This window comes from Asterias amurensis, chromosome 4, assembly GCF_032118995.1.
Source record: "Asterias amurensis chromosome 4, ASM3211899v1".
In the NCBI taxonomy this organism is placed as follows: domain Eukaryota; kingdom Metazoa; phylum Echinodermata; class Asteroidea; order Forcipulatida; family Asteriidae; genus Asterias; species Asterias amurensis.
Genome location: NC_092651.1, coordinates 22,704,811 through 22,730,564, shown reverse-complemented (window position 1 = coordinate 22,730,564; position 25,754 = coordinate 22,704,811). Strand labels below are relative to the sequence as shown.

At 38.2% G+C, this 25,754-nt stretch overlaps 2 protein-coding genes across 2 annotated transcripts; both read left to right on the top strand.

Annotated features, from left to right (window-relative positions):
• Positions 1–819: 819 nt before the first annotated feature.
• Positions 820–15,949, top strand: LOC139936379 (uncharacterized). Its single transcript, XM_071931187.1, has 7 exons — positions 820–1,540; positions 7,093–7,261; positions 9,513–9,672; positions 10,368–10,533; positions 11,903–11,988; positions 12,771–12,830; positions 13,153–15,949. The coding sequence occupies exons 1-7, from the start codon at positions 1,483–1,485 to the stop codon at positions 14,032–14,034; spliced, it is 1,581 nt and encodes a 526-aa protein (XP_071787288.1). The 5' UTR covers positions 820–1,482; the 3' UTR covers positions 14,035–15,949.
• Positions 15,950–17,372: 1,423 nt separating this feature from the next.
• Positions 17,373–25,681, top strand: LOC139936201 (proteolipid protein DM beta-like). Its single transcript, XM_071930967.1, has 7 exons — positions 17,373–17,735; positions 20,332–20,500; positions 20,843–21,002; positions 21,608–21,758; positions 22,422–22,504; positions 22,905–22,964; positions 23,955–25,681. Exons 1-7 carry the CDS (start codon positions 17,681–17,683, stop codon positions 24,456–24,458), a joined length of 1,182 nt encoding a protein of 393 aa, XP_071787068.1. The 5' UTR covers positions 17,373–17,680; the 3' UTR covers positions 24,459–25,681.
• Positions 25,682–25,754: the final 73 nt, after the last annotated feature.

Genomic DNA, 25,754 nt, shown 5'->3' with positions numbered 1-25,754 from the left:
TCTAATAAGAGAGGTTTGTGTAACCACCAAATGATCTCTTTTTGAATAGTGTCTGGTTCTGAGAAGAACCGATGGTAACGATTCAACTTTTCGAAAGCTTTGATCTTCTCAAAGAGTAAGGATCTTCTTCACAAGAAATTGGTGATAGAGAAGATGAACAATTGCCTGTAAGTTGTTTTATTTATTAATTGACTCTCAAGTTTGAGTTGTTACGAATTCTTAGTGTAATAAACTTTACTTAATGTAAAATGAAATCTGTTTCAACCTTTCTTGACAGGAATATGGGGTTACTTTGAAATTAAGATTCAGTTAATATGTAAATGAAATTTTGTTTCGCAACAGTTATGTAAAATGTTAGTTTTAGTTTATTTGAGAGTACAAATGATTGTGCCCCTGACAAAAGTTGCCAGACTTCTAGAACAACTTAGTCCACCACAAAGAACATTACATGAATGCCAACTTGAAGATATCTCTGGAATCCACAATTGAAAGTTGTTTAGTGTTGGCGAGTTGTACCTGGCATAGGCCTATCACAGCCGCCATTATACCAACACAAACACAAACACAATAGGTCCATATTGGGATACACAGAAAAAAGAAATACTCATCATTATACACAACAGCTCAACATAATTTTCCAATTATTCATCCATAATAAGCCAGCCAGAAATAACTCCACTTCCACATTCACATCTCACCCTCCCCTCATGTTGATTCACCCAACAGGTATTCCGTACCGCTCCAATGACCAAGTAGAGAACCCAATGCATTGTTTGCCTTTCGCAATAACAACACATGACGTCACATAAACCCTATTCACAGACTCCAACCGTTGCATTGTACGCAACGCATAATACACACACAGTAATTCTATAGGCAGTGTAAACCAATATCACTCTGTGCACCAACGGTTTCTTTTTGTCCCGTATTCAATTGCTTGAAATCTCCTTGAGGGTTGACTGGACGAGTCAGGTGGTTCACACGCTCAAATAACGACCCGTACTTTGTAGCAGAACCGACGGCCTGACGAGTTTACACAAATATTTTGTGATACTTCAATTCAACCGCCATCATCATCATCAGCATACCGACGAGTGAGTGATAAATTCACAGCGTGGGGAGAATACACAGTTCGTACAGTCGTTTCGTGTCGTACTACTGAACGTGCATTCCATGTCATCATCATCACCCAGCACTCTGCCATCAAATTAACCCTTGGAATATAGAAAGAGGAGTGATTGACTGCACCAAATTAACCCATTATTTTTTTTCCAAGATCCAGTTCAGCATCCTCTGGGATTGAGTATGGTTGAATTGAAAGATGTCTGACATCTGTATCAACAGTAGAACTCCTTCATCTTAAACTACATTGCGTTTTGTTGTGCACGCATCTTCCATAAACGGAATTTATCATTTCGCAGATGCAGTGAAACAGTTATTTTTGCTCCTGTTTAGTTTTCTGTTTTTAAAAACTACTTCGTCATGTCGATTGCTGGAAGTCTCGCTGGTGAATCTGTCTATTATGAGGAACCATATTCGGGTAGGTGTTATATCGGTTAACATTAATGTCAGAAAATATTCTTTATTATTTCAAATGTGGTCATACACTACAATCATACATGGTTTGTGCGCCGGCAGAACAGCCATCTGCCCCGCCATCTTTGTTGATTTTTAGGGGTAAAAACATTCATGGTTGATTGCAGATTATTGTAAAGCATGTTAATATAATAAACGTTTTGGGAAATGTGGGTAGATTATATAACCATTGTTGGTTATTTTATGATTGATATTATTATTATTTTTAGATTTTGTTTTTCAATTACAAAGTCGGGAGGCCTACATCATACATTGTACATGTATGTGCATGTATGTTACACAGTGTTTTGCTGTTTTGTATACATGTACATCCTGGTACGTCATGCTGTCATGTTATTCCCTTCATGTTTAATGGTTGTAAATTGATGAAAAGTTGCTCGAAATTTCTCAATGAAATTGTCTGGATCATTTACAATCAAATTTCTCTACGCTATCAATGACCATCATGGGTACCCAACAGTCAGTCAGTGATTATAGAGCTGCATGGTGCCTGCCGTCCTGCTGGGTACCAGCCAACTGTCATTCGTTTTTTCACGACCATGACCTTTTTCATGACGTCGTAGTGACATTGTGTGACTCGCCCATGGCGATTAGAGTAAACTTAACCTTGGGAAAAACATCCTGGTGGCAATTGTCCTGAACAGCCCAGTTTTGTTTCATGTTCTGTGTTAATTTTGGGGTGAACCCAAACGGTGATTCATGTTGACGTCACTTTGTTTGGTTGCATCTATTGTTTTTAATTTCCAAATGAAAAATTAATGCTCTTTCAAAATAAGATTTTTAGTGAACAGTGAATAACGTTAACATGCCTTGAACTTCGTTCATGAGAGACACAGCAATTTCCCACTGATAATGGGCACTTCTATGAGGAAAATGTAAATTTGTTTTGGAACTTTGCAAATGACACAAGCAAGCGCACAGGGCACCACGGCAATTGCTGTGATGGGTGGCGTGGGTTATTCTGAGGCGTGATAAAAAAACGTATTATGAACAACAAAACACAAATTCTGCTTATTTATCTGCACACTATCCACCGTCTGTTACATGTACATTTTTGTAAAAGTTACAATTTGGTATTTCCTGCCTGCATGGTTCAAGAAAGAATGCGAACTGCACATCAAATCACAAAACTGTACGAATCCAGCCAACAACACACAGTATAAATGTTACATTTTTTAAGGCAGGTCTAACCCTGAGTCAAGACAAGTTTATCAGTAACATTCTTTGTTGTCATCACAATGTTGATCCCAACATAAGTAGTGTTGTGTTTTCCTGAGAGTGGTTCGCGACATGAACACCACGTGCCAGTGTTTTTATTGCGCCATTGTACCTTCAGGGACTTCCAATCAGTGCGTGTTGGAATTCGACAGTCTGTATGTTCGTGAATTTCTACTGCTGTACGTGACAGAAAACATTCACTAATCATTAGAGATAGTGAGACATTTGAAAGTAACAAGAAATACCAACGACATGACTTGAGTGGGGGCAAATTCCTTGTATGGCTGCGGTATGACTTTCAGTGGAATTTGACAGTTTGCATGGTAATTAATTTCCTACTACAACGACAGAAAATATTCACTAATCTTTCAAAATAGCTGGACATCTAAAGCAACGAAAAAAAGACTATGACTCGAGTATGGTCAAAGTAAATTCTAAGACTGCACAGCACCATAATAAAGGAGACACTGTGCCAAGACCGGGACAGAAAAGACCATGACCTCTTCAGGTCACGACATGACCTCGTCAGGTCATGACCTCTACAAAAATTGCCATGGAGGGAACGATTTCGTCCTGCAAGTTTGCATAGCAAGAAACTTAGACTGAACTTAGTGTGTGCACATTAAAGGAACACGTTGCCTTGGATCGGTCGAGTTGGTCTTTAAAAAGCGTTTGTAACCGTTTTTTATAAAATGCATATGGGTAGAAAGATGTTGTAAAAGTAGAATACAATGATCCACACAAACATGCCTCGAAATTGCGTGGTTTTCCTTTTACCTTGTCGACTAACACGTCGGCCATTTATGGGGGTCAAAATTTTGACTCCCATAAATGGCCGACCATGTTAGTTCGCACAGTAGAAGGAAAACCTCGCAATTTCGAGGCAAACTTGTGTGGATCATTGTATTCTACTTTTAAAACATCTTTCCAACCATATGCATTTTATAAAAAACGGTTACAAACGCTTTTGTTTTGACCAACTCGTCCGATCCAAGGCAACGTGTTCCTTTAAATGCTAATGAGTGGCAAACCCTGTTTTTTTTTAAGGCAGTGGACACTATTGGTAATTACTCAAAATAATTATTAGCATAAAGCCTTTCATGGTGACGAGTAATGGGGAGAGGTTGATGGTATAAAACATTGTGAGAAACGGCTCCCTCTGAAGTGCCATAGTTTTCGAGAAAGAAGTAATTTTCAACAATATTGATTTCGAGACCTCAGATTTAGAACTTGAGGTCTCGAAATCAACCATCTAAACGCACACAACTTCGTGTGACAAGGGTGTTTTTTTCTTTCATTATTATCTCGCAAGTTCGATGACCGATTGAGCTCAAATTTTCACAGGTTTGTTATTTTATGCATATGTTGAGATACGTCATGTGAAGGCTAGTCTTTGACAATTACCAATAGTGTCAACTGCCTTTAAAGTACCAATTGAAACATTTTACAGCATTTTGCTCTGCCATACTAGTACAAGGGAAATCGTTCACTGTATACAGGGCTACATCGTGTCAAAAAGTGTATTCACATTGAGCTACATCTTCCAGGCGCAGGCATGTCGGTGTGCCAATTGGGGTGTTCAGTGACAAACCAGCAGGATTACATTGGGCTCGTCATTTCATGACTCCACAAGCATTTTCACTCAAGTCCATATTTTATTCAGTGGCAATTCAGGAACGATTTTAAACAAAGACCTAGCTCGTCTGTACTACACTCAGAGTGACTGGTCCTCGTGTGTTTTCACTGGCACTTTGCTAGCGGACAACTGTTAAGGGAGAAAACCAGGGGTCGAAATTGCCACTAGCCCGCTAGCCCGGGACTACCAGATTTAAAGCCGGGCTACTCATTTTTCCAGTTTGATAGCCCGACGGGCTAGTGGAAAAATAATGCAAAAATCATCATTACAAACAATAAAGAACTATGTTATTGGTGTATTGTAAAGTTTGAGCCGTGACGCGAGACATAATGTGTCTTTCGGGCTACCAAAATCTAATCAGGGCTACTAAAAATTATTGGTCACTATCCCTGCTGACTACCATGGAAATACACTTAATTTCGACCCCTGAAAACGCTCTATCATTGGCATTCATCTATCCAACGATTGTTCCCCAAATCGTCCATAATTCGTGGCATTTATTCAGCAGTTCACACGATACCCGATTTTCAGAAGTTTTTTCGAAAACCAAATCATCAACAAACATGAAGGCTGTGTTCGATTCTGAGTTATGTTTTTAATAATCCACAGCCAAACCTCTTTCAAAGGGTCACGATGTCACCCTGCAATAATGGCATCCCTATGGGAGCCGCAATTTGATTTACTGTGCGGTTAAAATGTTGTAGGAATTGAACAGCTGGCGTGTCAAACCCCGCTGGTAGCAATACTCAGTCCTTTTGACACTATAATATGTCAGACAATTCCGGTTTAAAATTATACACACTTCGTTACAAAAATTATAAACAAATTATTTGATATTGACACAATTATTGACAAAGGGGTTTGATTGTGGAGCGAACACTTTATATGTGTAATACACATTTGGTAATAATTGTCAAAGACCAGTATTCTCACTTGGTGCATCCCAACCCAACAAATGCGTAAAATAACAAACCTGTGAAAAGTTTGACTCAATTGATCATCGAAGTAAGTTGCAAGAAAATAATAAAGTATTTGTGTGCTTTGGTGCATAATAAATTACAAAAAGGCTTCAGGCCTGCGAGTGAGATCTAATTCACCGCCTCAAAAAAACACGTTACTTCAGAGGGAGCCATTTCTCACAATGTTTTATACTATCAACCGCTCTCCATTGCTCGTTACCAAGGAAATTATTTGAGTAATTACCAACAGTGTCCAGTGCCTTTAAATGGGAGGACACTGGGCAAGTAGTGTACGCCTGTTGAGTTAAAAACGAGTTCCATTGACATGAATTCTTGGTATATGGATGATATTACACCCTTCTAGGATGTATGTCTTTCCGGGCTGCTGGAACATTCTTAATGTTCCCCAGTGGAACCAAGGGGGAATCACCCTTGACTTGGTAGAAATGCATAAACACATGTTTACAATTTCCCATAAGACTGGCTCACTGTGTTGGTGTGTTTTGTGTATAAATAAATGTTTTTTTTTTTATGAGCAGACAATTAGAGACGCTTGTTTACATTTTGACTCCCAAGATGGCAGACTGGAGAATGTGCATGGAGACCATTCATGTCGTGAAAATATGCAAATTGGTCTTAAAGGATTAGGGTACTTTTCCAAAATGTCCACAGATTTACATTAAACTTACAGGGTTTGAAGATAATGATAGTGGAAAGCTTCCCTTCAAATATTACTTACTAAGGTTGTGTAGTTTTTGAGAAATGAGTAAAACAAGTCACAAAATAGTTTTGGTCTCATAAGACCAAAACTATTTTAGCATGTAAAATCCCCTTAACCAGTTATGATATTATACCAAAACCATAGCATAACTGGTTAATACGTTTTTACATGCTAAAACTGAGACACAAATTATTACTTTTACTCATTTCTCAAAAACTACAGCACCTCAGTAAGTAAAATTTCAAAGGAAGCTTTCTACTAACATAATCTTCAAACTGTGTAAGTTTAAAGTATATCTGTGGACATTGTGTTTTTTGTTAGGAAAAAGTACATACATGTATACCCTTTAAGCCTTTATTATAGTAAAATAAAATAAGACCTGCATCTGGGTTTTTACATAGTGGTATTTTTTGTCTGGTTTCCTGTACAAACATTGGTAATAATTAACCTCAACTTTCATCTCTTATGAGGGACCAGACTGTAGGATCAGACTGTGGGACCAGACAGATTCCATGTTTCCATGTGTGTATTGTGACTTTGTTAATTTTATTAGGTCGATAATCAGCTCTGTCACGGTGGAGGACCGTTAATTGTCTTCGGTTAGATGCTCCAAAACTAGAATGCCCAATGTAATAGATTGTTTATCTTCGAACAAATTTTGACAGAGGATGTTGGTTACAAATGCAAAAGTGTGTGTACATTTAACAATCACAATGAAAGCTTTGGGCCTATATCTTTCTATTCTCAAATCTATAAAAACAACTATTGTTGTTTACAATTTTACTCTATAATGTTTTGGTCAAATCGGCCAAAACAACTGACCAACCTGACGGCGTGATGTTATACATTTTGCAGCCCAGTTCGTTTTCATGATCCCCTTTTTGTTGGTCTATTCCTCGAGACGTAATTTAGTTTTAACTCCTTGATCACTCTGCATTTGCATAAATTATTTTTATTTTCAGTTCCCGGTCCTTGTCGGACCTGTTGCATCCGATGCCCGTGCCCGAGCCTCTTATCAGTGTTTGCGTTCCTTGGAGGGGCAGTTCTATTCTGCATCGCAGCCGTAATCGCTGGGCAACAAACATCGGAACTCTTTCGAAAGACGCTGATCAGCGATTCAATGGATGATTGGTAAGATTTTACTCAGACAAAAAAAACTTTAAATTAGGAAACAATTGTCAAACAGGTCTGTGTCTTAGAGAGACAAACATAGAACTGGCGCACCGTCAGAGTTTATGAAGCAAAAAGAAGATAGTTGACTAAAGGGGCATCCCAGGTTTTCCTTTGAAAACATAAAGGTATTGACAAGGAATGACAGCCATTTAAAAACACTTTCTTTTTAAATTGTTTACATTTGTTTTTTAAATTCAAATTTGCGATAGCCATATACTATGGCACAAAACACCCCATGATATACATATGGAGTGTCAATTGCTCGGATAATCAAAGGCACAATAACTTGCAAAGCTATTTCCCCTGTCCAATCCATTACACGTTTTATGGCTAGGGCAAAAATATTCGTATGTGCAGTTAAGTTTTCCTCACTATAAAATGTGTTGTAGAATAAGGGTTAAGGATGGATCTCTTGACTATAACTCCAAATGGCAACAGTAATACAAGAGTCAGCCTCTTAGAGAATTCAAAAGTGAACATTTTAAACCCTAAATAGTTTTTTGAATAACTTCATAACATTACAATCTTCCCTCTTTGTCTTCCGTCCATTTGATTGTCTAGAACAGTGCTTAAGTTTTCTTTCATGAGAGTTCATGGCTTCACAAACAGACTAAATGAAATGGAATTTTGTTGCGCTACTATTAAACTCACTAAATTTGTTTATTAAGTCTTTTGGAAAGACTCCCAAAATTCGAATCTCCGGCACTTTCAACATTGATATTTACTTCTTAACTGTTTTCCAAGTCTTATTCCAAGTATTATTATTTTTTAATTTTTTTACCCATACACCGATGTGTGTTAGCGCTGTATACTCAGTACTTTCCCGAGTCCTGTGAAAAAAAATATCATAAGCATTTTACTCGGGTGGGATACGAACCCACGACCCTTGCAATTCTAGAGCAGTGTCTTACCAACTAGACTACCGAGGCAGTTCGAATCCTTTGTTTTGGCAGCGGGTACCGCAACGATATACGAGATGTTAAAGACTATTATTATTTTTGCCCATTCACCGATGTGTGTTAGCACTGTCTACACTCTAAAAAAGAAGTGTAAAAACTTGCTGAGTAAATGTGCTGGGTACGAAAGTTGAGTAACTTCTTACGCAATGTTGGGCTATGTGGCTTTTTGGCTTGTACTCTCGAGAAGGTAATTTGTACCTTTTTAAGTTGCATAAAAAAATTCGCCAGTGGAAGCAACTTATGGGTACAAAAACACATTTTCCTCGCCACAGGGTCAAGTTTACCTTGCGACGTACTAAAAAAAGCAGGACATGCTCTTTTTTGTGGTAAAATGTTGCACGTAATTGGGTAAACTGCTCCTCGTGGAAACCATTTTACCCATAATGCAACGTGCACATTACACACGGACGTATACAAGTCGCAGGCACAACAAGTCACAATCAAAGGTTGATGGGGTGGACATAGTTCTGATGTTGCAGGTCGTTGATGTTCTGATGTTCATTTAACCACAGTTGAGAGAATTTTGGCATTATGTTTGAGGTACAACAGTCTGTTGAAGTGAGAAATGCATCACCAGGAAATACGCGGATAGCAGCTTCAATTTCGTCAATAACAGGTTTGGCAAAACCAAACGGCTCTTTTGAGAGCCAACACCGCTTCTAAAAAGAGATTGTTACTTATAGTCTGCTCGCGAGAACTTTGTTTTCGTTTTCACCCCTGAATGTACACAAACACTCCGGTCGTTTTATGCAAGTTGGTTATAGGGTTGTGATCACCATATTAATCGGAAATTATACTATCCAGTCCAATTCAATGTATATATGGCTTTTTTAATTTTTTAGTAGTGTCCGTTTTGCTGCCAAAATGCACTACTTCTTTTTTACTCAACACTTGGGGTAATGGTGCTCAACTACTGAGTAAATGGGTAGTCGGTTGTTGGGTACATTTTGACACAACAAAGTTGGGTAAGAAATTTGACGCATAGTTGGGTAGCCGTTTTACACAGAAATTGAGTAAATTACGACGCAACCCCTGTTGCGTACCGTTTTACCCTCCAAACGACCATGTTCCCTTTTGAACACCACAAAGAGTAAAATTTTACGCAACATTGGGTATGTTTTTCTTAGAGTGTACTCAGTACTTTCTCGAGTCCTGTGATTCGAACCCACGACCCTTGCAATTCTGGAGCATCGAGATGACCCGGTAGTCTATAAGTGTTTTATGTTGTGTTACTTGTTTCTTTGCTACAGGATTGGATATATTGCAATAGCCTGCTACGTGGAATGTCCAATCATGGCTCTGATTGCCATAGCATTATTTGGGATATCATGCCTCGGTACTGGAGCTGTGAGGAAAGAGTTCATGTCAAGATTCAACACAAGGGCCAAAGGAAGATGCCAAACTGGGCTGGTAAGACTCTTCAGTTTGAATTTTGTTTGAACCCAAATGTTCGGCAGAGCTGAGTGGATTGTGCCTTTGAGGATACAGAATTGTGGAACACAACCATGATGTTATGCGTAATATATTTTGCAATCAAATCTATATGTTTGATTGTAAATCTGAAGTGTTTCTGTAAAACCTACAAAATTGCTCTATCAATTTAATTGATATAGTCCATGTAGCACCTTGTAAATCCTTATAAGGTGCTAAAAATTGGGTCTCAAAATTCATCAACTGCAATAACCTATCTTTCTGAAAGTTTGTATATACTCAGCGCCTTGAGTACCTTATTTGGTAGATACGTGCACTATCTAAGACGTCAATAGTATTATGTTACATAAAAACAAGAGCTCTAGTAAAACCAAAGAGAGTCTTTTCAAAAAGTTATTTTAAAATTTCACTCACAAGGGATTTTGGACAGTTCAAACATTGTTGTCATTTCACACGAATTACTATTTGTAACATTTTACAACCGTACTCAAATAAAGCAAGGGGGTTCCTGTTAAATAATATTGTTTTTTTGTGAAAAGGGCTTCAACTTAAAACTCAGGCAGGATTGATAGGTTTAACAGGGCACAATACCAATACAAGTGGTAACAAAACTTCGCATGCTATTTTTGTTCTCTCTGGAAAATAATATATACAAATATTTTTTTAACTTGCAGTTCATGATCATCGTGTATGTACTGTTCCTCATATGGCTAGCACTGAGTTTCGTTTCGCTGGTACCCGTCATCTTCTTCTATATCCAGAGACGTGGTGTCTGCGAAGCCCGGCTCTACCCACCAGTCGATGGACAAGATGCGCTTTGCATTGAGCTCAAACAATGGGGTAAGCAAAGCGCCAAGTACCTGTAAAGCTTTATAATGGCTCTTGAAACAACGTGGTATGTAAACCATCAGATTTATTCGGATTAAAGGGTTCGGGTACCTTTTGCAGACACAAAACGCAATAACCACAGATTTACATTAAAGACACATAGACACTATTGGTAATTGTCAGAGACCAGTGTTCTTACTTGGTGTATCTCAACATATCCATAAAACAAACCTGTGAAAATTTGAGCTCAATTGGTCGTCGGAGTTGCTAGATTAACTATAAAAGAAAAAAACACCCTTGTCGCACGAAGTTGTGTGCTTTCAGATGCTTAATTCGAGACCTCAAATTCTAAACTTGAGGTCTCGAAATCAAATTTGTGGAAAATTACTTCTTTCTCGAACACGTGACTTCAGAGGGAGCCGTTTCTCACAATGTTTTTGCTATCAACCTCTCCCCATTTACACCGTCCATTTGAAGATAATGGTGGTAAAAAAAATCCATTAAAGAGTTGCTGTATTTTTCATTTTTTTGTAAAACAATGCCTCGAAAATTATTTATAAGCATATGAAACCATGGAGATGGAACGTATTTACCAGCGAGTACTGAAACATCGCTCTGTGATTTTCCCATTTTGTTTTTTAGTTTTCCCGTTTTTTTTTATTTTGGTAAAACAATGCCATGAACATTATTTAAGAATATGAAACCATGGAGATAGAACGTATTTACCTGTAAGTACTGAAACATCGCTCTGTGATTTGTCCGTTTTTTAATGTCAAAAGCTTGACGACTAATAACCTGAAACTTCAACAGGTGGTTATATTCACATTGAATTTGGATTCATGTATTGGCCAAAAAGTTGATCTACAAAAGGTATCAAAACCATTTAATTATAGCTTTGGCCCTGACTATTGGTGATGTTGGTTATGGCAACGAGGTTGAAGCAAAAGTTTGACGGATGGAACTGAACTCTTTTTACAATGTATATAGCATGTATGACGTCACTTGTCCGCAAATTGGACATCATCATCATTATCATCATCATCAGTTAGCATCATGCATTTTTGCACTGGCTGACTGACTGGTGAGAAGCTTCTAAATAGACCGGTCTTGAGCTGCCACTTCTGCCTCCTCCACCCTCCACAGACCACCCAGTGCCCAGTCTGGAGAGGTCCCTCTGTTCATGTTTCCATGTTGACCTAGGTTGACCTCGTCTGCGTTTTCCATGGATTGGATAACGGATACACTGAAAGTACAAGTTGTCATCTGGAACAGACGAGCAAAATGACTTCAGCCGATTTCTTATAATATGGAAACAGAACACTCGACTTCATTAACACCTCAATATGATCTTAATTTGAATATCTCTTATTGGTGTTTTCAGCTCTGGTTGATGCAACTTACCAAGATACAGACGGACAGAACAGGGACAAAATCTGCGATACGGAACTCGACCAATTGTGTACAAGTGTAAGTAGAACAATAAATTCGTTTGAAAGTTGAGAAAAGTCATTGTCAGGTAGCTAAGTTTGGTTTATTTATATACCAGAGATTGTGAAAGATTTGTTGTTGTTGTGATGTGTACTTCCTTGGACTACACCTGGTCAAGATGTATTTATTGTCTGAATATTTAAAGAAGAAAGTTGTGTAACATTGTTAAAGGCAGTGGACACTATTGGTAATTACTCAAAATAATAATCATCACAAATAATCCTTTCTTTATTACCAGTTATTACCAGTAACGGGGAGAGGTTGATAGTATAAGACATTGTGAGAAACAGCTCCCTCTGAAGTGAAGTAGTTTTCGAGAAAGAAGTAGTTTTCCACGAATTTAAGTTAAGAACTTGAGGTCTCGAAGTCAAGCATCAGAAAGCACACAACTTCGTGTGACAAGGGTGTTTTTTCTGTCATTATTATCTCGCAACTTATACAACCGATTGAGCTCAAATTTTCACAGGTTTGTTACGTTATGCATATGTTGAGATACACCAAGTGAGAAGACTGGTCTTTGACAATTACCAATAGTGTCCACTGCCTTTCAGTAAAACAATAAAGTTCGTTTGATCATAATATTGGCAATTGTTTGGGTTTATTTAATATAGACCAGAGGCTCGTGGAAGATGTATTTTTTTTTTTTTTTTGGGGGGGGGGGGCTTTTTGTGATGGACTTCCTTGGACTACTCCTGTGAAGATGTTTTGTGTGAAGTTTCAAAGTGAAAAATAACTAAATATTGTTGTTATTTCTTTTGCAGCCTGTTCTCTTATGGTATTCACTGGCATTCTTTGCAGCGGTTCTCGTCACATTATCAATGGTAAGAAGTCAATAAATACAATCATCAATTCGATATATTTGAAGTATTTCTGTGCAATTTTTAAAAGAAAACTCTACCAATTTGAATTAAAAAGTTCATGTTACACCAAAGATAATTACATATATTAGAACGTGCTTTCAATATTGACAGTCCAAGTATTGTTGTCCTTTCACATGAAGATTTATTTGTAAAAAATTGATAAAATAAAGCTAAAATAAAGAAAGGGAACCCTACTCAGTTGCTCTTATGTGAAAAGGGCTTAAAACTGAAAGTTCAGGCAGAATTGGTTTTAATGAGCTAATTATTATCTTTTTCACTACAGTTGCATTTCCTGATAAACTACGCCGCCAACTTTGCCAAACTCCGGGATCGTTTTAAGGATGGGTACGTCAACAGGAAGTCTGGTGCCTACCTCGTCCGGACGGGATCGGTACGGGCAAGTGGTCGTCATTCCATGCGCGCACGAAGCTCATTGAGGGGTAGCCGAAACAATGTCCTCCGAGGGTCGCAAGGATCTTTGAAATCAGTCAGTGTTCGCGGTGGTAACAACCACGTCGGTGCTAACAGCACGGCGTCCACCCTGCGGATGACAGCCTACAACAATGAAGCTCTGAGCGGTGACGAGATCTACGCCATGAACAATTTAAACTTGAATTACGACAGGGAGCCGGTTGGCGCTCTGCAGAACCACTACGCTGAGCGACCGCTGCACCCGTCCCCAGACGTTATGGTACCGCCAAGCATGGGAAGCCGACACGGTACGGATGAAGCTGCGATGAGTGTCGCTGGAACAGACATTGGACCCCCACCAAGTTACGGGGCTGGACACCCGAACGGCTGGGCACCAAGTTATTCAAGTAGCACCAGTGGTGGACAGGCAAATGGTAACTACCCAGTGAACAGTAGGCCCATGAACTATGGAGGCGAGGACCATTATCCTGGTAACTCGAAGCCAAGTAACAGTTTATACTACGACCGAGATGCTGGCGATGGCAGTGGAAGCGTACACGGGAGTAACCAACAAGGCAGTGGTGAAAACAGCGACGGGGTGTTCGGTGGCGGACGTTGGGGTAACAACTACTCTGGAGGATACGAGAGGAATGGTCGGCCGCTTACCAGTTTCAGTGAGCCGGAACCAGCGCCGTCTATGACCTCAGCTGGTTCACACCCTGCACCACGAGGCTATAGCGAGCACTTCATATAAACGGTGCAATTCTAAAACCAAGAAACTGTTGACAACTGGACTGTCAATCAAATCCACTCCCTTGAATAGTTTGTAGACTTCAGTAAAGAAGACACTTACACTGACCACCGTCATCAAAATTCACACGACGTAAATTTATTAGAGCCGATTGAGTCTTTTTTTTTAAGTTGTCAGACGAGGCAACTTATACAAGGCAACTTTGAGGCAACCAACTGCAGTGCATGCTGCAGGACTTATTCGGTAAGCACATGAGAACTCTTTCAAGCAATGTCTTATAATTTCCAAGAAAATTATAAGAACATTTGAATGTGAATGGCTTCTCTTCTTTGAGATTGCCTGGAACTGTTTGCCTGTACATTGCCTCGTGTGAGATGACCCTTAGTCCAAACATCTCCATGATTCCTACACCAACATATCAACCCTGCAAACATGTCAGCATTCAGCAAGCATTATAAATGCATTCTAAATTCATTTTAGAACCAAAATCCAAAGACAAAGATCTTCCAAGGAGGTCCTACATGTACAGTTCTGACCTCTTGACCCTTTGCATAACACGGGACGCACATCTGCACAGTTTTTGGGAGTCATTTCCTGTGTACATATTGATTTCCAAAATGGCGGATATGATAAGCACGTGTAGCTCCCGCTGTTCAATTTGTTTGTTTACGGTTTAAATTCGTTTGTGTTTGGCACACTCGTTTTGGTGCACTGGCCAATATTTTAGGCATTTATAAATAATTTCACAACTGTATGCCTATTACTAGTATTCAGATGAGCGTACCTAGTTACATGCTCATTGTTTGTGGTTAATTTTACATGGATAAAGCCCATTGTTGAAGGCTTGAAGTGACTGAAGTCTGGCGTGTTTGACACCGGTGTGCCTCATAGGAGTGTGGTTGTTGTACAAACTACATCTGTGATCAAGATGACCTCATGTTGACCGCAGAGTCGCATTTTTAAACATAATAGAGAGGTGAATTGTAATTGTGAATCGAAAATAACTGCTCCTGATCTATGGTTGTTTTTAACAGCATTTGGTCACCGTCTGTAAATTTCGTTGATGGATTTTTTATTGTGTCGAATTCACGATTGATTTTCTTTTCTCTGAGGACGATCCCACATAAAGAATTCCATATCTTGACACAAATTCATGTTCATGTATTCCATTATTTGATGTTCCTATAAGACTGAGGTTGTGTACATAAAGTTGCCCATGATTGTAAGGACGCAAGATTTGTATATTTTTGTATGTGACTAACAATGAAGGGATTTTTTGTATTGATTGGAGTATTTTGTAAGTATTAAAAGTCAGCTTTTGCATTAGTCATGACTGACTGACTGTTCATGTTTTAAGACAACAAACAAATGCTTTTTTAAAATACTGAAAAAAATAGTAGAAGCAATAAATGCACTTAAATTGTTGAAAATTTGTGAATATTTGACCAAGATAGAAAAGCTTGTAGATATTTCGTTGAGTCTTGGAGTGTTAAACAGATGACGATAATCAAAATACTAAACCAGTGGTGTTTATATCAAATAACTTCCAGACAGGATGTGTCGATAACAAAACGCGATTGAAATGCATTTTCAGTTTTGATTGACTTTGTTTCCAAATGCGATGTTTGTTTTACTTAATAACCGTTTGGCAGGGATGTTTGATTTCTCGGGATTTGTGGATAATATCCTTCAAATGTTCTCGAAAGAAGTGAAACAGTCACCACTAGAGAGTATAAAGAACTTTTTCACGTTGTGTCATGAATCCTGGGAGGTTAACTGGTTCTTGATGTAGAACAATGATGGATCCATGCAAGGCATTTTAACCCCATCACTGATTAAGGTTTCATATGGTTTTTGCTTACGTATGTCGTGTACATGTCCGTTTACAATTTTAAAATAAAACACAAGATTTTTTTAACACCTTATGACATTGTGTGTTTTTCTTTATTGTTGATAACAATAATACGACTAGTAGTTTACTAGTAAAAAAAACATAGGTTAAATTGAATGTATGTATCTAAACCAGAATGCACGTTGTCACTATGTTACAGGTTGACTTTTTGCAAAAAATAGTTAAATGACCTGACGTTTCGACCCTAGCAGAGTCTTTCTCGAATTGTTTGCATATTATTCTTGGGACACGCGAGGGCAAAATAAACAAAGCCCTGACACTTCCAAAATGTTTTTCTTTCTGTATTCTCTACACAAAATAAAAACAACAAAGGGGAACGCTTTCTGTTTACACAATATCCTTTCTATTGAATGGATACTTGAACTTTTGTTGTGTGTTTTCAAAGTAAACATTCCATTATTCCAGTATTTTCAACAAGACGTACACGTTTCATTTTTTTTTTGAAACAGCAAGCGGGATCATTGATTGAGTCAAAAAAAAAAAAAAAAGAAAAAAAACCAACAGTTTTTAAAATAATCTTTAACACTAAAAAGAGTTGTAAAGTCATTGAACTTTTTAGTTTTAATTCTCCCCTTCTAAATCCAAATGAAAAGTATTTTCAAATAATCTAAAACAATAAAAGGAGTTGTAAAGTCATTGAACCTTTTTTTTTATATTTCGCCCCGAGTAATGAGGTGCAGTTGATTTTCTGTTCCCATCAACTGCCGACAATAAAATAAAGTTTGGGTGCAAGAAGACAAGCTCTCAACACCGTAGGGAAGTTTGCGCTATTAGCCTACTTACTTTATCAAAGGCCTCGAATTTTACAGATCGCCTCAGAAGCAGCTTTTTTTTTAAAGCACTTCGAAAAAACCCCCAAATTAACACAACATACTGTGCGAGTCATTAATCATAATATAGATTTGTAAGTACATGTACAGCTGTGCCATCAAGTGTTAAACCCCCTCTGATACAACTACAAGTGTTTTGTTTACTAGAGATTGGAATAATTAATGATTGCTTTTTGACCACAAATATTTATAATATTAATTGTAACTTTCATGAATTGAAACAAAATGCAACCGAATAAGACTTATCTGTATTCCGATAAAAAATCATAATATACTAAAATGTACATTTAAATAACCATGAAATATATTGCAGGAAAATACTCAAATTTTCTTTCTTATTTGGGTCGTAAAATAATCAGCTCGCCAGGTCATCAAAATGACCTTTCATTGTCTGCTCACTGGCTAGAACCCATTCAATTTACATACATAGTAAACATCATTAAATATGCACACAAGCTGCCGGGTTCATCCACAATAATAAATATAGATGGTTTTATACAATACTCAACGGTACAATTCAGCGATATCGTTGAGGGATTGTACTTTGATCCCTGATGATGTCGATACAGCCAACATGTTTTTTGTAGAGTCTCGGTTTATTATTAACTTTTTTTAATGCGGGGGAAAATGACAGTTTGGACCTCGCCATTTTGTCAAAATTTGAAAAGGAAAAAATAGCTGCGAATGTACGATGATCTGTGTACAACCGAATGTTCAACTTAACATGTAGATACATGTATATGGCTGACACCCGTCCATACTGTAGCATTTTCTTGGCATCTACCCTCTATCCATAGCATTTTTTTCTATTTGTTTTCTCCCATCGACGGTAGGAATCTAGACAATTTAGGGTAGCCATTTTGGACTTTTCCGACGGCCATTTTGACTTGTTCTTCCAGACAGCAAGATGCAGTCATCAAACGAGGGTAAACAGGATGTAATAAAGGATTATTACAATAGATGTAAGTAAAAGGCTGTTTTGGTAAGAAGTCGTCCGTCATCACCTCGCAATTGTAATCCTATTTATCGTAGTGATATCCCTTTTCGGAGAATAAATTTGCTTGTTTGAACGTAAAGTTGTAAAGTGAGTTCTTAAACATGTATGTTGATGAATTACTGTTGCATTGAGGTAGACAAGCTCCCTCCACGATATGCGATATTGGCACCTCAATGCACCTGTCAACACATTGATGTCGACCTCAGTTGCAAGATGACAAACAAATCAAACAGGTACTTGTCAAACCATGAACTTAATTGCAAACATGTCAGACCAAAAAGTGCTTAACATGAGGTGTTAGGCGATGTACAACTTGCAATAATTTTAACACCTCACTAAGTGACTCAATCAATCTTCCATACTCGGTAAATAATTGTAGGTGTAATTTTCTGCGAGGAGGCCTTTTTTCTTTAACACGTTATGCTTGACAAAAAAGAGTACGGGCACCAGTCGCAAAATGTATGTGTATGTTGTCTGGTAACCCGTTTCTGCTTAGCGAGGTTTTTCTGTGCCCACAGGTTTTTTCACTTGTTCATTTTTCGAGCAGAGGCCGTTAAGGGAAAGGCAAATGTCAAATAACGTTCATCAAAAAGATATGCCCTGCTCATTTTAAATAAAATAAGTTGTATAGAGCCTTCACCGAAATCCAAAATGGTAGTGAAATTTTAGGCTTTGCGAAATTTTGTACTGAATATAGTGAGCTTGATAATAAAGTCAACCTGATTTCAGATTTGCTGACCCCGCAAGTAAACCTAAATTGGTGAGGCCGGCTTACTTTACACCTCGCCTATATCCGTTTCATGATAGTCAGCATAAAGAATCATACCCCACACTGTGATTGTAATTGACGTTGTGTGTAGGTCAATGTACGGGTTTGTGTTACTCTGACGTACAAAATTACTGTAAATCAAACTCCAGGAAATAATATAGACCGAATGCTCAAGGCAATAGTGATTGCTTACTACATTCCAGTTATAGAAACAACATAAAAACATCGATGAACATTCACCACTTCAGATAAAAAGAATCTGAAACTTTGCATGAGGAAAAAACTAAGAAGGGAAACGGTTGGTATCCAAATAGTTGAGAAGATAGAAAATAAGTTCCTGTAGTGCGACAAGAAATAGTATTAATGTGCTTGTTTCATTAGACGAATGTAATATCAAAATTGGCCTATTCTCTTTCGGAGACTTTTAGTGGGGAATCTATATTGTAATAAAACAAAAAAACTTAAATATATTATAGTGAAGTGAATACGTCAGTTCAAATTTTTTTTAACCAAGAAGCTTAAATTATTGTTTGTCATGTTATGTTATGACATAATCTGACTGATGTATGTCAGAAGAGTTATTGTTTAGGAATAAAGTTAAATGTACACTTACACCTGTCCATGACTTAACAGCAAATACAATGTTTTTCAATGACTTATGGGTGGGCAAGACTCCAATTATTCTTAAGGTCAAATCGTCCAAAAACCTAAAGACAGAAAGTCAAAGTTGAAAGTTGTAATAATTCATCGAGACTTTCCTAAACTATTTTGTGGTACCTCCCAACGACTGCTACACACCGCACGTAATAAATCCACCATCAGTCACCCATGGGAGAATTCCAAATAACATTTAGACAGATTTATTGCTTAAAAACAGAACAAACTGTGTTTCGTTTCTAATGTGTTCCTTCGCTGTATATAACAAAAGGTCAGAGAAAATGTTGAATGTTTGTTTCAATTTATGGACCCTGTGACCCGTGACATCACATGTTTACAAAAGAGACCAGAAACACGGACTCCCTGCAGCTATGATTAACTCACCAGCACACAGCTCAATCAAAGAAAACATTAAATCTGATATTTTACGGGTATTCCATCGTCTGATTTCTATGAACTTTTAATTATGGGGAAAAGGGACATATCTCAACATTTGTTCAATAGTAACTGTCACTTTTTTAACACGTGCATTTATGAGGAAATTATGAAGTGTGAAATATCGCATACATAGGCATATGACCAGACTCGCCTACCAACAAGAACCCGGAATGTTCATGTACAATATCATTATTATTATTACAGAAATTGTGTTAGATTTTGCTTGCGAAGGTTGAATCACACGGTAGCCTAATGGCATGTTCGCTGATGTGATGCTGTCCGTGGCCAGCCCGAATATAGTCATTAATGAATCACTCTGACTCCTGCCGAGTCAGAATGCAACCTTGACCTCACCCATTGACCTCATCTTGCTGACCCAACTAAACCCCTAAACACCAAATCGTTCCTCCGTTGGCACATCAACCCCAAAACACCGAAAGGATCCTGAATCAATGTCAATTTCTTGACTGTTAATTGTACCGGGCCCATGTAGTGAGTATTATCTGAAGTTCCCATGTCCTCCGTCTTAGCCTGCTTGACGATGCGTATATAGTGAGAGAAGCCCTCCAAGCTGGACCAACTCAACCCACAAACACCCAATTGATCCTCATTTGACTTCATATTATGCTGGCACAACAACCCATAAACACCCAATTTATCCTGAATCAACGTTCTGTTTCTTGACTATTAATTCCAGTACCGGGACCATGCGGTGAGTGTTGTCTGAAGTTCCCATGTCCGTCCATCTTGGCGTGCTTGGCGATGCTATTCGGAGACGCTCTCCTCCTTGCAGGCTTCCATCTTGGAGCGGAAGAAACACAAGTCCTTTTCACAGGGACTCCAGTCTCGAAAGATTTCAATATCTGGTAAGACTTTGCTCCTGTCTCTTCCATTGATTTTAATTTGTCAGAGAATTATATTAAATATTATCAAGGAGATCCTTGCGTTTCCATTTTGCTTCAACTCTACCACAATAATGCAACTGACTCCTCTTAATATGCAAAAGCTTGCCCTGAATCATGTGACTTGATTTACTCGGATGAATTCATATCCAAGTGGTAAGATTGTGATCAAGAACGTCAATGTACCAGACAACTCAAATATAATACTTCAAAGCTGTTTTTAAAGCACGTGCTACTATTGGTAAAATGTAAAAGTTTATGAGTTTTTGTTACAAATTGTTTTCCACATCTTTTCCGACTGCTCAGGTTCACCAACGTACAGGTCGTCATTTACTGCCTGTCTGTGTTAATGGCATTCCTTGCAATCCTTCTACTGGCCATCAGCTGTTTGGGCACCGGTGCAACTCGCTCTGTGTATATCTGCAGATTCAAGACTAGAAGTAGCGGCAGATGGCAAACAGGACTGGTAAGACCAACTCTCATAGTGTGTATTATTAAATGCAGGGAACCGACCCCCTCTTATGGATCGGTTCATTCTAGGATATCAAGGAATTTGAGCCCCCCTCCCTCATGACAATGTACTTTGGAAATATAAAAATGTGCCAATATTAACTGGCCATATGCCCCACAAGACAACTAAGAATGGTTATATTTCCCCTAACATGTTGCCAGTCCAACGCAGCGCCCACCATTTCCACTCCTACAGGAGAGAAACAATTATGGTAAAGTGCCTTGCTCAATGACACAAGTGTCGCAACTGACCAGGGTTGGATTTAAAAAAGAGTTAAGGCTAGTGTTATCTCGAGTTAGGACGAGTTACCTGTTCTAACTTAGGGCCAGCCTAAAGTTGTTAGTATCTCCTAGGACTAGTCCGAAGTGGAAATCGACCAAGGCCAAGACTGCAACTGACATTGTCAACCGCGAGACCGTTCGGCCACGTCACCAAGTTTGAATGCACATGTTCCCTTCATCTAATTATTTCAAAAGCTGTACGAGTCCTTTTATATTTGAGGCCTACATATTTTTTTATATAATCATTTTGAATGTTTTTTTGGTTTTTTTTTGCTACAGTTTATGGTCGCATCTTACTTCCTGTTCCTGTGCTGGCTAACTGCTACGTGTTTTGCAGTGGTTCCTGTATTCTTCATGTTCGTCATGAATCATGGGGTATGCATGGGAGTCGATCTCGAACAGCAAACCTGTCTGAGTCTGGTGCAGTGGGGTAAGTGTTTTTCATAAAGTTAAGCAATAGACTTTTCCCATGAAATAAGCACATTGCAAATAGCGCGTGCGCACTAAAGTTTTGGTTGGCAAAATGAGGGAAAATCGCGCTGTTTTGTGCACGGCTAATGGGTGCGTGACGCACACGCAAATGCGCGTCTGCTTAGTGCACAACTCTATGGTGTTTGCCAACCAACAGGGTCTGTACGCATGCGTGAATGTAATTAGCATAGTTTCATGGGAAGGGTCCATTGTGATATGGGGTTAATCAAAAACAAATTGACTAGAGCAGGATTTGAACCAAGGAACTCCGGATTAACGTACATGCGAGTCTATCAACTGTGCTATCACACCCGTGGGTCTCCCTATTTTGTCAATATCTTTGTTTATATTGTGTACAGCGCCCTCTGTTGGCATGTCAACGCTTCAAGAATCTTCAGTTGTCGGTATATTAAGCACGTAGATTCGTTTCGATCAAAAGTTGTACTTTCGAAAACAATGACATTTTAAGCAAAATAGTGAATAAACTTTGTCTTGCTTCGTGACTAGTAACCTTCCCACTTTTGTTTTTCTGCTTTGAAGTGTGACGACCCCCTCCCTTCTGTGCACACGATGTTTTTGTAAATGAGTATATCTTAACATGACGTCATCTTATCTTTTTTAGGCTTGTTGGTACCAAATGAAGACTCAGTTGGCAACAATAAAGAATTCGTCTGTGACGAACAAATGAGAAAGATCTGCAACAGTGTAAGTGAAATAAACCGTGTCTGTTTCTTACAATCATCTATTCAATATAATAGCGGGAAGAATGTGTCGGTTGAGATTTAGAACAGTGATGGGAACAACAATCAACAACAACAAAACACCACTTACACCAAACATGATGATGGAAGGAGTTCCTAGAAAAAACAAACTCTTCTGTTGTATGATTTTGTTGATTTCTCAGTTCAAATAACATTAATCAAAAGCTGCATTTCTTCAATATACATATACAATATGTAAGCCTATTCTTTGCATATCCACAAACTACAGAAGTTATTTTTGTTTGTGCTATAAACACTTTGACCTTTTACCCTGTGAGATGTCGTTAATATTAAGTGTGATGTCACATCGTTTAATTTGCAAACCTTTATTTTGTTCTTTTCAGAACCTCATGTTTTTCTTCAGCATGGCATTTCTGGGTTGTCTGCTGATGGTTCTTGCTTCAGTAAGTACTTTCAATTTAATACTCAATCAGAAATAAAATTTGTTACTTTACATGTAATTGGTCCGTGAATTAACTAAACCCCTCGAAAACATTCACATCTGTGGGTCGTTTAGTTAGAATAACTATGAACAGACATGTTTAGTACTGTACAACATTGTTTTGGTTTTTGACTTTTTATGTTTTGAAACATTGGCTAAATAAGTGATTATCATCTTCTAGTTTGAACGGCATGGATGCATTCACAGTACATCGATGATTGCAGCCTAGAATATCGTGCATCATTGAAAGGCATTTGGAAGTTAAACAGTCACATAGTATTATGATGATAAATGAACATTTCAATTTGCATTTTCAAAGGTAAATAATAAATCTAAATAGAGAACCTATTTAGCAATTTCATGACAGAAAATTTGCCATAGATTTGTCTGCAAACAAAATAACAATAAAATCTTTATGCTATTGTGACTGCCAGTTGAACTAAAGTTTTGACTTCTGTACTGTTAACCCTTTCAATGTATTTTTTCTTTTTGCAAATCAGCGCGATGCTGCTTACGTTTTGTAAACCATTCTATACACAAATGCTTGTTTTGTTTGAAGCCATTGGACCCTTTCGGTACAGAAAAAAAAAGAGTTCACAGATTTACAAATAATTTACAGGGTTTACAGAAGGTAATGGTGAAAGACTTCTCTTGAAATATTAGTCCATGAAATGCTTTACTTTTTGAGAAAACAGTAAAACAATATTAATTCTCGTTAGCGAGAATTACGGATTTATTTTAAACACATGTCATGACACGGCGAAACGTGCGGAAACAAGGGTGGGTTTTCCCATTATTTTCTCCCGACTCCGATGACCGATTGAGCCTAAATGTTCACAGGTTTGTTGTTTTATATATAAGTTGTGATACACGAAGTGTGGGACTTGGACAATACTGTTTACTGAAAGTGTATAATGGCTTTAAACCTCATCACATAACTTCGCCTCTCCAGGTGCAATTCACAATCAACATGTCCGCCAACTTCGCCCAACTCCTGGACCGCTACAAACGAGCCTACATGACAGACAACGCCGGTTCCTACAACATGCGGACCGGCGTCCAAGAATTCATGCGCGGCAGTAAACGAGGTACGGGCAACAGCCGCCGTCCCTACGCGGGCGGTGCCAGCAACGCCGCACTGGTTCGCACCGCGGGCAACGGCCTCTACGACGGTGCGGACAAATACGCGGACGTGGAACCAGAACCCTATGGTTCGGCGGTCGAGATGGCCTCGATGTCTAGGCAGGAGGTTCCGCCCCCATTGCCTCCTCCTTATGTGCCGTCAACCAGGGAGCCCCTCAGTAATCTCCAGCACCGTGCTAGGTCGTATGACCCGCTGAATTATGATGAATACTCAAACAGACTGCAACTTCAGAGGGGCAAGGGTTTCAGTCGCTCTGCTGAGCCGATTGATTTTAGTCATCGTTATGATAGATATGACGAGTATGATATCTAAACCCCGTGTACTGATTTTATGTTTGTTTTCCTTCAATTCAAAGTGCCAGGTCTGATTTTTTTAAGCCGCTTTTACCACAAATTTAGATTTAAAGGCACAAGACACTATTGTTAACTTTTCAACCATCAGCCAAGCCGAATGATAGCAAAACAATCAATCGTGTTAAAAAAAAGTGTGACCAAATTCAACATTAATTTTTCTGTAGCAGTTCATAGGCTGAAATATGTCTTATGATGTGTTGATTTTGTTTCCAATAAGTTCAAAATAATTTGAATATTTTTTGTGTAACATTTCTACAAGCTATGGCTATCTGTTTTTGATTTGCATTTATGGCTTTCCATAGTTTTCCAACCTCGGTTGTCAAAAACTCGGGCTGTGACGTTGCGATAGAAGGGTCTATACAAAATTGTGTGCATGTTTCACGTTAGTGTATGCCGCAACGAATGCGAAAGTTCGTTCGTTTATTCTGTAAAAATCCATTCAGTGGAACAAGTACCAAATCGTTCCGTCGGCGAAAATCGGACCAGTCAAGTTTACATGTAGACCTATTACCAGCCATCGTTTATCTGCATTTCGTAAAGTATCATGATATTTAAAATTACAAAATTTACCCACTGCTTTGTATAGTAGCTTTACAATAAACAGAATTATATATACTTTTGCATTTAAAACATGCACCAATTTAGTTCAACCTCCATGCATTTTGTTGTTCACAGGCATTGTTACGTGTAATTATCTTTTAGCTTTCCAGCTTATTAGCCATGTGTGCACTTTTACCAAAGACCTTTTACATTTTCTCTAGACATTTTCTCTTTTAAGCATCATTTTTAGGTACAAAAACGCTTGCCAGATGTTTTAGAGTTTAGAGTTGACGTTAGCTTCTGATTATTTTGTTTATGTCAGCAAAAACCATAGTGTTACTTCAATTAAACTCACTGAATTGCAACCATATTATTTTAACTTTAGTGTTGTCTTTTTATTGGGATCAATTATACAATTATAAGATTTGTAAAAATTATAATTTGGCAAATTCAAGAATTGAAATATTATGTACAAACAGTTCTGGGCGTTGAAAATGTGCCCATTTTGTGCTAACATTAATAAGGTATTTGTTTTATTTCTAATCAGTTTAATGTTTGTATAATGCTATACCAAAGAACGGTAATTTTACAAAATGAAAAATGTATGTATATATTTTGATTAATAAATTTTTAGTAAAACAATGTTGCTATCAGAAGTGTTTGGTGTATGCTCGTGTCGAAATTATTCAATTTTATACACGACAAACGACAAATT

Coding starts and splice junctions, on each gene's coding strand:
- LOC139936379 (XM_071931187.1), top strand. CDS start 1,483: ATGTCGATTGCTGGAAGTCTCGCTGGTGAATCTGTCTATTATGAGGAA. Junction 7,262..9,512: donor AGCGATTCAATGGATGATTG/GTAAGATTTTAC, acceptor TCTTTGCTACAG/GATTGGATATATTGCAATAG. Junction 12,831..13,152: donor TTCTCGTCACATTATCAATG/GTAAGAAGTCAA, acceptor TTTTCACTACAG/TTGCATTTCCTGATAAACTA.
- LOC139936201 (XM_071930967.1), top strand. CDS start 17,681: ATGCAGTCATCAAACGAGGGTAAACAGGATGTAATAAAGGATTATTAC. Junction 21,759..22,421: donor TCTGAGTCTGGTGCAGTGGG/GTAAGTGTTTTT, acceptor TATCTTTTTTAG/GCTTGTTGGTACCAAATGAA. Junction 22,505..22,904: donor TGAGAAAGATCTGCAACAGT/GTAAGTGAAATA, acceptor TGTTCTTTTCAG/AACCTCATGTTTTTCTTCAG.